Source organism: Drosophila serrata, unplaced genomic scaffold (genome assembly GCF_035046125.1).
Source record: "Drosophila serrata isolate PLE 108 unplaced genomic scaffold, ASM3504612v1 contig_241, whole genome shotgun sequence".
Taxonomy (NCBI): domain Eukaryota; kingdom Metazoa; phylum Arthropoda; class Insecta; order Diptera; family Drosophilidae; genus Drosophila; species Drosophila serrata.
The window spans coordinates 833,037-845,545 of NW_028257139.1; the positions used below are offsets into that span (position 1 = coordinate 833,037).

General features: G+C 39.1%; 1 protein-coding gene across 3 annotated transcripts in view; it reads right to left on the bottom strand.

Annotated features, from left to right (window-relative positions):
• Naam (Nicotinamide amidase) overlaps window positions 1–12,509 on the bottom strand; it is a 44,482-nt gene that overhangs the window by 4,573 nt on the left and 27,400 nt on the right. Inside the window, exons 1-3 of one of the 3 annotated variants that reach the window (XM_020958013.2) lie at window positions 9,383–9,489; window positions 9,034–9,201; window positions 7,928–8,114 (exon numbers count right to left, since the gene is read on the bottom strand). In XM_020958013.2, the coding sequence (XP_020813672.1) occupies window positions 7,928–8,114; window positions 9,034–9,119 (273 nt within the window). In that variant the 5' untranslated portion in view covers window positions 9,120–9,201; window positions 9,383–9,489. Of the gene's footprint in view, window positions 1–7,927; window positions 8,115–9,033; window positions 9,202–9,354; window positions 9,490–12,509 lie in introns of those variants that run through there. The other 2 variants (XM_086831720.1, XM_020958014.2) reach the window with 2 other exon arrangements.

The window sequence follows — 12,509 nt, forward strand, 5'->3', positions numbered from 1 at the left end:
CTCCCTGCTCTAGCTCATTCCCAGTCCCCCATGATCCTTGCTCATCCTCATCCTTGTCGCTGGCTGTGGCTCACTGTAAGCTGATTATGTTCGAGCATATTTAAAATTAGTGAAGCGCTTTTAATTTGTTATTTATGTGCACGCTGATTATGAATGATTATGATCTATGCGCAAACAGAGGCGAGAGACGCAATTGCAGCTCCTGCTTCTCGTCCTGCTTCTAGTCCTGCTCCTGCTCCTGCTCCTGCCACTGCTACTCCTTTTGATTTGTGTTGTTTGGGCTAGCAGGGCATTTAAAATATGTCATCCAGCTAAATGCCTTAAAGCGCTGGAACGTGAGCTGCAGCGGCTCCGGGGGCAGGCAGGCGGGCAGGTGAACCGAAGGAGACTGGAAGGCGGGCAGCAGGAGACACCGCTTAAGCAGTTGATGATTTATCACCACGTTGGCAGTCGCAGTTGCCACTGGGATGCAACCACTTTGGATGCCAGGAGCATGGAGCAGGGTACGTACTGCACCGAGTCGAGAGGAAGTGATTTACATTTACATGGCGAACATTCTCAACATTTTGAGAATAGTTTCCAGCAGAAGAAGGGCTGAGGGAAAAGCGGAGATAATAGTCGGATCAAGGTAGTTAATGTATCAATTTAGCCCCGGTTTCCAGACTTTTCCCCTGCCCCCCCTTTGAGCATCGAGTGCTTTCCGAATGTCTAAGTGAAAGGAAGTGCCTGGTAATTTGGATTCAGGGAATTCCCGGCAAAGATTAAATATCCGGTATATATCTAGCGACAGTGACTAAAGGAAGGCATTAAAGGATCTGCAGATAAAACGATAATAACTCTCCACGCGAAGGCGACATGCATATGGAAAGGATGAAAATTGTCTGCAACAAGTGTGGTTACGCATACGACACGTTGTCTCCTCAGCCAAAGATTTATAGCTTCAAAACAGTTGGCTAAAATTGAAACATTTTGATTCGAAACTTTTGATATTTCGTCAGTCTTCATTTGCAGTTGCCCCAAGGCCTCTCGGCCCTTGTTAATTCAACTACAAATCAAAACCAACCTCCTCTTAACCCGAACCCAACTCCAAACAATTAAGCCAGACACATTAGACAAGCTGTGGAGGGGAGTTGATCCCAGTTGATAACTGAGGGGCAAACATGGCCAAAGCCACAAAAGGCTTCGAACAACAGACTGAGAGCCCAAGACTTGGCCACAATTTGCACATCAAGTTGCCTTTCGCTTGGCTCAAGAAACCTGGGCATCCCGGGCATCCAATTACGGCCCATCTGGCACAGATGCTGCCCAGGACTCTGGCTCCTGGCTCCTGGCTCCTGGCTCATCATCATGGCCCATCATCTTTCTGGTGCTGCAAAACTTGGCAAATTAACACGCGCCCGATTCAGCTGACCTCTGGTCCGTTGTTTTGGCCTGGCTTATACAGCTCCCCCCCTCTCCTGAAACATCTTAATTCATAGTTAAAACTATGAATCTCTGATGATGCAATGGGGGGAGTCACAGTACCATCACCCCCATCCACAAATATGTTTCAGTTAAATTAATTATTGAAGAGGGTTTGCGGGGCGAAGGAACCACAACTTACACACTGGCTGGGGTATAGAGTTCTTGGCTACACCACAGCAAATCTTAAATTCAAATTACACTTTAGCCCCGGAAACAAAAGGAACAAGTTATAGAAATAACTCCTGCCAGATCCACAAACACACACAGCAGCAGAACTAACTAAGGTGGAAGTGAAACTTTACACAGACTCAGCTCGAGTCGATTTCGAAATCAGTAAAACCCAGGGCGCCGACGTTTTTGGGGTTAAAGCTTATTCCCGAGCCAGGTTTGGGTTTCCTCCTTCCTCCTTCCTCCTCCCAAGTCTCGGATTCAGCCAGGCAGACAAACTGTCAAAGTGTGAGCCAAAAAAGTTGCCAAGCTAAACGAGTGACGACGAGACGAGCGCCCCGGAATCGAATGGAATTCAGCTTGCTATTGAAGTATGTGCCAAAAAGGCGAACGTGCCGAAGTCAGGCCCAAACCCAGACGCCTCCACAATATATATATATATAGCTATATATCTATATATAAATATATGTATATATATCTATGTGGTGTCACACATATACACCACAAACGTGTGCACCTTTTGGGAACGAACATGAGGAGGCAGGTGCTAAAGCAATTTCCGCTCCGAAATTGTTGCATAAGTTGGTCGGCGGCTTCCCAATATATATACATATATACACCGATATATGCGGAGATATATGCACAGATATATCTTGGCATAGGCAGACAGTTCTCATCGTCCTGACAGTTTTGTGGATTTGTGGGCTGAGCCATGCTGGGTCTGTCAGTTCGCTGGAAAATTACATTATACAATTTATGCGGCTGCCAGACGAAGGAGTTTTGCCCAGGACCAGGACCAGGACCAGGTCCTGGAGTTGGGACTTGGAGATGGAGCAGGCGAAAGGTGGAAATTGCAGCCGCCAAAAGAAATGAAAACCAACTATAAATAAGCGCCCAGAACTTTTTTTGGGGTTATCGGGGGCGAAAGGCGGCGCAAATTCCAACACGACTTATGGATAGTGTGGAAATTGTTTTGCCAGAGCCGATTTCGATTAAGGGAAAAGTTTTTCGGGGGAAATGCTTACCTGACACCCAAAAGAGTACTACCTGGCAAGGGATTTATGGATTGTTATTTTAAGGGTTTACTATCTTAAATAAAAGTAAATTAAATATTACATTATTATAGGTATATCTATTGATAAGTTTAATTTCCTAAATTGATGATTTAAGCTTAATGTCCTGGTCACCTTACTGACAGGAAAACAAATGGGTGCTCCTTGAATTTTTGGTAAATTTACATTTTAGGCCAAGATGAATGGCGGACCATCCTAGTTAACCTTCCATTTATCGTGTTTTTTTCGCCGATTCCGTTCAAGAGCTTAAGAAATGGCGACTCATTTTTCAATAAAGTCCAATCAACTAAAACCAACTCTCAGACTGGTCAGTAAATCAATGAATCTTGTTCCAGCTTTCCCAGCCTCCTATGGTTCTCTTTCTGTTCATTTCCTGTGACTTTTTCGGGGTATGTTATAAGTCATTAACTTTCTAAATAATCGCCGCAGCGTGTCAACTTTGGTCGTTAAACTTTCATCAGTCGACAAACGGTGAGGGAAAAATCCAGCGACCAGCAAAAATTAAGCTTGCCGAGAGGAAAATGTTGGGAAAGGAGACGGTGGAAAAACTGAGCGAAATTTATAGCACGATATTATTTTCCGCTCGATGAGCAGAGAAGTTGTGAGGCGACTTTTGGCACTCACTGTAATTTCTCCTGCTGCTGCCGAGATAGAGGACTCGCCGTGTCCTTTTTTCGAAGTCGGTGTCGGTGTCGGTGTCGGTGCGTAACTGAGCACAAAAAAATGTGCCACATTTTGTGCCATAAATGAAGACATTATAAACGACACTGTCTCTGTGTCTGAGTGTGTGTGTATTGCTCACTTTCTCCATGTTGGAGTGCCGCCTGTGCATGTATGAGTGTGGGCCAAGATTAACGGTAGACATTGTAAGACACTTAAAGCTGTTGAAGATTTTTGAGTTGCTTTATGGCCAGGGGTTCAATGAACTATATGATGATGCCTTGTATGATATATGGCTGCCACTCCCACTTGTGCCCATGCCAAGGCAGCCTCTGTTCATAAATACACTCAGGGAATAGGATTCGAAAAGGTCTTACAAAAGTGTATATATTAAATTAAATTAGTTGTGTATTTACAACCTTTTTAAATACTCGTTTATTCTTTGCAGTCTTGAGTTCTTTATTTAGTCAAGTTAATCCATTATATTCAAATTGTATAATTTAATATTATACTTGAAACATTGAATAAACGTTAATGAATAAAATTCCAAATATTAATTTTAAAATCAATTAAATCTTTACAATGACATATTTTTCTTGGTGCACAAAGTGTGTTTGCTACGAGAGGAGAAAACGAGCAGGTGAGTTGGCCATAAATTTATTATACGAGAAATAAAAGCAGTTTAAAGAAATGAAATATTTACGAACAAAGGCACCAAAATGAAGAGAAAAAAAAATGAGAAGGTGGAGAAGGTGTATGTGATACTTGTACATGAAAAGAATGGTCCTTTCATGCGCCTCTCGCAGTCAATTGAGAGGACCGAAAATGTCAAAGGAAGGCACAAACAAAAGAAATAGATTCGCATTAAATAAAGTGCCAGTCCAGCGAGTTTATCAGGAAAACTCGCCTGAATGTGTCCTTTCACCTTTGTCAATTAGTATTTTAAGTATATTATGTGTCCCGCCTGCCGCCGGGGGAAGAAATGGAAGAAAACTGGGACCCAAACTCAGGCTTCAGGCTCAAGGCTTGTCCCTCGTCAAAAACCCGGGGTTGTTGTTTTCCCAGAAAATGTGAAAGCCGCAGCATTTCACGCTCGGGGCCACTTTCGCTTCTCTACCTAACTGTGCAGCTGGTTAAAAAAGCATTTTCTGCACATTTAAGCACATAAATTACGCACTCTTGGGCAAATGCAAATACAATAAAAACATCAAAAACGTAAGCGCGTCACATTGAATTATATATATATATCAAATAAATCAAAATGTTGGGGTAAATAATGGACAGGGTTCGCGATTCTACCTTTTACATTCAAACGAATTCTGGACACGCGCAATCACTCCATTGGGCCTTTCGGTCATATTATTTCCATAAATTTGCTTTCATTTCCATTTCCGTTTCCGCAACTTCAATCGATTTCAATGTGCAATCCCAGCACAGATACACAGATACACAGATACACAGATACAGAGATACAGAGATACAGGCAGCCGCAGGAGCCGCAAAATATTTAGCGACCGTTGCAAATGATTTATGGCGTTAATGTTCTATTTATGCGTTTATTTAATTTGCCTCTGTGGCTGTGTATGTGTTTCATCCTCATAATTCTAAGCTCAACCCTCCATCCCATTTGATTTGTTTATTATGCAAATTTTTCGGCTTGTTTGTTGTTTTCCCTATTTTTTGCTTTGTATATTTTTTTTGGCGCTTCGCGTCCTTTCTGATTTCCCCCGCCTCACGCTTTATGCAAACGTTAAACTGCAAAATTACCATTTATGCAATTCATGCGGAAATACAAACAAAAGTCAATTTTATGGGCCAGCATTTCTCTTTGTCTTTTCCATCGAATTTATTTTATTTTTACTTTTTTCTGGGAAAAACTGTGACTACCCAAGGGGGCCTGGGGGGGTGTGGGGTTTCATTTTTTAAGTGTTGCCGTTATTACAGTATCAGCTGCCGGAAGATTTCATTCGGCCTGCTTCTTTATGCGTTAATAAATTTTTTATACAATATTACGCAATTCGGTGTAAATAGGCGGAAGGGGGGCAGGGGGGCGGGGTAAATGGCATATCAAAAATAAAATGATTATTCTTTCTTTTTTTTTGCCTCCGCATCAGAAATAATTTGTCGCGTGACAATGGAGGGCAGGACTCAACAGGCTACATATAAAGCTGCCACCACCATGGCGTATACGTAATATTGCCGGGATTTCAGTTTTCAGAAGGTGTGTGTGTGTGTCTGGGGGAGGAAGTGGGTATGGGGGACACCGGGTCATCAAAGTTGATGCCACTTTGCCATAGGTGGGATAAATAAACACGCTGCTGGCTTACCATAGCCATAGCTCGTAAAGTTCTAAAAATAGGATTAAAATAACAAAAGGCGTCATAAAAGTGCTATAAAACTAGCACACACCAACCATTTTGCATTTACATTACCCATTTTGGGGTTTTTGGGAATAATTTGGAAATGCCTAATGAAGTCATAATAAACCATTAGAGTATATTAATAAAATGTAAAAGTTCATAAATATTAATTAGAGTAAGTTTTGCTAAGTAATTCGAGCTGTCATTTGTATCTTTTAAACAGAAATATATGAAAGATGCAGACTAAGTCTCATTACCTTTATTATATTTTCCATTTAATTTATATTATTTATTTAACTTTTGCAAACATATCGTTAAATAGAATAATTTAAAAAATACATCGAATTTCTGCACCGAATTAGAAATCATTTTACTGATCTTTTTAAAAACATAAAGAATAGGCAGCGTTTTATGTTTGGAGTACAAAATTCTCCCAAAACCATTATTTTCAATCTTAAATTTGTAATAAATACTAACAAAACTTGAGGTTTTTTTTTAGAAAAGTCTCCCCCCAAAAACATTTCATTTCAATTGTTTTATCAGCAATCGAAAGTTTTCCAAGAAAATGTTCCCATTGAACTTTGATTTCATTGCTTAAAACTTGAATAAATTGTAAAATTTACTTTCCAGCTTCAAGTGGGGCTTAAAGCAAGCGTGAAAAATAAAGAAGTCCTTGCAAAAATTTTCCCATCACGTACACAATTTTATGGCAGAGACTGTGGCAAACAAAGTTGTGATGCCCGAGATGGAGATGTGCAAAAGTCATAGACTACGACAATAAAATTATTTGAAATTTTTTGTTCATTTCTATTTTAATATGCCCGGGAAGATGTCTTCAATGCAACCGCCCAGCATGGAATCCCTTCATGTTGCCCTACCCCAGTTCTGTGGCATTTTATTTGTCACGCGTTTTTATCACTTTACGTGCGGAGTGTGGCCACGTGTGTGTGTCTGTGTGTGTGTGTGAGGGTGTGAAAGTGTGTGTGAGTGTGTGCCTGTGTGTATAGCTGTGTATCTGTGTGTGAGGCAGTCCCAGCATCGGATTATCACATTTGCATATGCCGCCGACTGCCACTGCCTCTGACTCTACACCATAGTGACAGGACAGCAAGGGACAGTGGGGCAAAAATATAGATTTTAAAATAAAGAAGGAAATGAGAAAGGATTATATTGAAAATGTTTAAGAGATATATAAATTCAAAAGCGTTACTAGTTGTATAATTAAACATGAAAATCATACTGATATGATATGATATTATTTGTTTTAAATAATATACAGTCATACTTTTAAATAATAGGAGAACTATTCAAATACACATATTTACATTGTCTAAGTAATAGAAAATTACTTGTTATTTCTCAAAAATCATTCTGATATCAATTAAATTAAAAAAGAACATTATTAGGTCATACCTTTTTGTAAAAAGTAACAAAAATAATTGTAGTACTATTTAAATGCACATATTTACATTTTTTAAATACCAAAAAACATTATTATTTTAAAAAAATCATTCTGATATCAATTTATTAAAAGAATAAATAATGTACGAATATACCTTTTAATAAGAAGTAGCAAAAATAAAAGGAGTACTTTATAAATATATACTTATATTTTTAATGTTTAAATACAACAAAATATTTATATGTTCCAAAACAAAAATTGTATAAATTGTATTATATAAAATCCCACTGTGCGGAGTCCTGATGATGATGATGGAAGTGGATGTGGAAATGGAAGTGGGAATGGGAATACGGATGGGAAATACGAAATTCGGAATGGAAATGATGATGAAAGCAATCCCCCACACACCCATAACACACACACACACCCACACCCACCCACACACTCACACACACTAACGCATGCACTGATGTCCCCCCCCATGACGTGTGACATTCGCTGTAAGCGACATTTTACCGCTGCCCAATCCCCCCAAAATCCCAAAGATGAAAAACCCCCGACGGAAGTTCTGGGACTGGGACTGATCAGGATTGAATTACACACACAATCCGAGTACTCGGCCACTTTGATTGCAAATTTTAGCTCCATGTGTGTGGGGTGGAAACATGTTGACAAATATTTTATTATCACATTTTTTTATGATTTTACGAGTCCCCGGATATGAATCACTGAATAACGCAAAACGTTAACCGCGAAAACAAGCATCCATAAATAGTATTTGGCATGTGGAGGAGACTCACCGTTTTTATCCACTGATTCCAGCAGAATTTAAACTCTTCCCTGTCGATGAATCCATCGCCATTCGTATCGAAAACGGCAAAGATCTGCTCCAGGCGCTCCGGTGGAACATCATAGATATGTCCTTTATCATTCCGGAATAGGGCACGGCAGATTAAAGAAAATTCTGACAGATTGAGACGATCATCGCTGTGAAAAAAGGATTACAAGTTAGGGTTAGAAACAGAGTAATTTAAGGGGAGAAAAATAGATGGGAGAAGAATATTTAATTCCCCTTTAAAAATGGGGAACCAAAGAGCATCGAAATTTATAAAATCTTGAATTTGAATAAATCACTTTCAAATATTTATGTCGGAAATTAAATGCTTTAGTTTCAGTCTCTCTCTCTCATTAAACACATTTTTAAAGTTCCAGTTTAGTTTTAAGTAACTTTATCCTTTAAAAATAACATTTAATATAAACACACCAAAGGTATTGCAATTCCACAATTAAAAATCACTTTATATTAATGAGCTTAACTTTTCGTTTCACATTTTTACTGAAATAATATAATTTGACCTTGTAAAAACAGATGGATTTTGTTTTTTTCATTTAAATTTCCAGCGTTGATTTTTACATTTGCAAAAATTGATTTGATAGTATAAATTGTGGTACATGAAACTTTTCCAGCTGTCAATTAGAATTAATGCATGCACGGTGTTAAAAAGGTTATTTATTTTTTTTGCACTTGATGTCATAAAAATAGCAAATAGCAAATAGTTTTGGCAGTTGTCGAACTAATACATTTAAATGTATCGAAATATCAGTTTATTTATTTATATTATCAAGTGTCGAATATATTTTTAAAAGCATATTTAATCGTTTGGTTACTTTTGTTTTGTCAAATATCTACTTTGCGGCTTGCGGTGTGAAAGTTTTCAATAGAATCACAAATAAATAATTATATAATTATGCAAACAAAATCGTTGGCAGTATAAATTAAGATTATATAATTGCAGGATTAACATAAATAATTGATTAAATACGAAATTTGTGTGAGAATTTTATCATTTTATTGAGGAATTTTATATCACACACTCATTACACTCATTGCACCCACTCCACTCACCCGTCTTTGTCAAATGCCGTGAAACAGGCATCCATTGCTGAACCGTTTGAATCTTCGATGACAATTGGCGGTGTAGGTGAATCCATAACGGCGTCGATGTTGCCAACGTCCAAACAAAGCCAACAAATCCAACAGCCAACTCCTCACTTAATGAAGCTCCGCAGCCAGCTGCAAGTTAAAGTGAAGCCATCAATAATAACAACCGCACACAGTCAGACACACCACACACACCACACACACACTCTGAGAAGCGCACACGTAAACACTACATATTTTCCTGCCATTTTCCCAGCCAAGTTACAAAGTTTTCCTACAACCCACCGTGGAGTGTCGTCACCCTCGCACTCACAGTCTCGTTCTCTTTCGCTCCCGCGGTGTTCTCTGGGCCCGGCTTTAGCCCGCTCGGCTTGAACGCTTGCCAGTTACTAAAAAACAAGCTTCTGCTGCCATTCCGATGGCCAAAGCGACGCTGATTTTTCGCCTTGCCATAGATTTATCGAATAAACAAACGCTTGTTCCGCCCCTCGCACCCCGCCCGCACTTTTTCCATTATTGTCATGGCGACGACGTCATCTTGTGGTTTATTTTATTTATTTGATTTTCACCAGGCAAGCGTGGGATTCCCCACCCAATGTTCTCATTTCACAGTTTTCCGAATTTCCCATTTACACGACGCCCCCACCACCGTAAGCTTTTGTGGCGGCACCCGCAGACTTGATTACCTGGCGTTTTTCCTAATCAAAAAGTGCGCATTTTACACTGCAATCAATCAATATTATATTAAGATTAAGTTTCAATGTTTTAGAAACATTCTAAAAAAATTGTTGTTAAATTATAAAGTTTCAATTTGACAACATCAAAACCTTAGATCTTTGTTTAATTTTGGCATAAGCGGACTTGGCTCTTAACCCAAAGCAAGTTTTAGTTTAGAACCATTTGTTAACTTGAGATAAATAAATAAATAAATAAATAATTAGTTTCATTTTACATAATAATCTTGTCTTATTTTACCATAGCTGAAGTATAAATATTTCGAAAAAATCTCAACAATTGTTCTTAATTTTTCCAAGTTAGAGTTTGGCAATATTAAAGTCCCAGATCTTTGTCTCCATGAACCCATTTTAGACAGTTTTCCCCTTATTAGTGTCTTGATTTAATGTATACAATATTTGTATAACTTATAACTTGGGAAAAATTCGGAAAAATTGTTCTTAAAAGTCCGAAATTAGAATTTGGCAAAGTTATATGATCAAAGTATCATCTTCGTTTCCTTTTACATAATATTCTTGTTTACTTTATACAGGCTTTTAGATTCTTGAGTAGTTTAAGTATCAATAATTCAGAAAAAGTGTTTTTCAATATAGAATTTGGCAACATCAATGTTTAATTTTAACAAATCAACAAAAAGCTGTATATATATATTAAAAGCTTAAATTCTCAAATCAAACAACAATAATTTTATAAGAAATAAGGATATATGAATTAACCATTTTTAAGTATTTTTTCCCTCTGCATATGCAGTGTTTTCCGGTAGCTTCCCACCATGTTTTTTTTTTGGGAGGCATTCAGTTAATGTCAGGACACACCAGCCAGGAGGGAAATGCGAAAGTTTTTGACATTTAGCCCCGAAATGCGGGCCTCACCCTCGCCGCCTTCATCGCAAAGTCGCACGAATCGCAGTTGATTGTTGCGGATATGTGAGAGCGTTTTGAAAAGCGTCAAATAAGTGAAAGAAGTTGAAGGATCGAAAGGAGCGAAAGGAGTCGGAGCCAGTACAGTTGCGCACAAGGAATGAACCCTTGTTTCCAAGTTTTCTGAGCCACCTCCGCTAACAAGGCCAATTGCTGTGGCTGCTTTGGCATTTCTGAGTGATTTCTCCAACGCTCAAGTGTCAACTTTTCATCCAACTTAACAAGGTAACTCCGCCATGGTACTGACAGTGCTACCACCCACATTGCCCGCTTTTCCACACCGTCGTCTTCTTTTTTTGTTGTACTTTCCTTTTTGAGATTTTAGTTTTTAAGCCCGCTCTTGGTTTTCTTTTATTTGAGTTTCGTTTTACTCGAAACACAGAACAAAAAATAATAAAAGAGAAATATCCTTTTCTGCATACATTTACCTGCAGCTTATAATATTTCCATTTTCCATCTGCCCATTTCCCAAGGCCTAAAAACCCCTTTTGTCCCCCGCTTATACCACCGGCAGTGTACAATAAGCCACAAAGCCATAGATTTCCATTTAACTTTTAGTCCTATTTCATCCAGAGCTACCCGGGCTAAGCTCCCAAACAATGTGTCCTGGTCCCGGACTGATTTTTTTCCTCCTTCTAGTACAACTAATGCGCAGCAGGCGATAAATTTAAATTTAGACGTGAATATATGTGGTGTTTACTTAATATTAAAGATTTATGCACAATATGTTTCGGCCGAATAAGGTACAAAAGACCGCAATAAAATAAAAAATATTGCCAATGATTTATGAGAGGGGTGGGGAAAAACGAACAAAAATCAAAGGCAGGCTGAATAGCGCTTTAAATTGCTTACAAAAGATGGATTCCTACCGATACAATAACAAGTTTCGGTTTAATTCGGCCAATAACTTCTGGTCACAGATAAACATAAACATACAAAAATATGAACAAAATGCCGGCGAGCGATAAAAATGCGCATAATTTCGTTGAGCTTGGCAGAAAGTTTTTGGCCAAAATAAACTTGAGAGCCATCCTCTCCCTCAGGGGAAAATACAATCGGAAAACCCAGCTCAGACAGAGGCGCCCCGAAAACACACTAATTGAAAACTATTTTTGGACGGCAGCTGTCCTGGGTTTTTAGCAGAGTAGAGAGCCTTTCGGCTTTGGGCTTTCGGGTCTTGAGTCCTGAGTCCTGAGTCCTGGGATTCGGGTCTCCGGACCCCGGTGTTCCCGTTTCGGGTTAATATGCAAATGGCGGATAACGCGAAATGTGCAAACTTTGGCTGCGAAACAATTTACGCGGCATTAAGCGAAACGCTTGCGCACACCTCACCTCAAAAGGAAAAGTCAGTCGACTTTGGGACCCAGAGCCTTCAGATTGCTTTCGATTAAAGTTGTCGACGTCAAAGTCATTGACTAAATAAGGAGCATCCATAAAAGCGAGCACAAAAAAAAGCAAAGCGGCAAAGTAGTTAGCCCCATCCAACAAAGAACAAAAAAAGAACCTGGGAAATGGTGGGAAAACCCAGGGTAAGAGAAAAAACTTTGACAATTTGAAAAGACCAAGATGGTGGGGGTGGATGAGGCTAAAAACGAAAGTTCCGTAAATGAAAGCCAGGCCAAGAATAAAGAGAGAAATAACGAAGCCCAGCACGTGTCCCGATTATGAGTCTGACTGCCAAAGGTGACGCCAAAATGGAGGGCTTTTCCGGGGGTTAAAACTTCAATTGTGATACAGAACACAGAACAGATTTCAAGTTTTGCCCCCAATAGATTTTGATGGCCG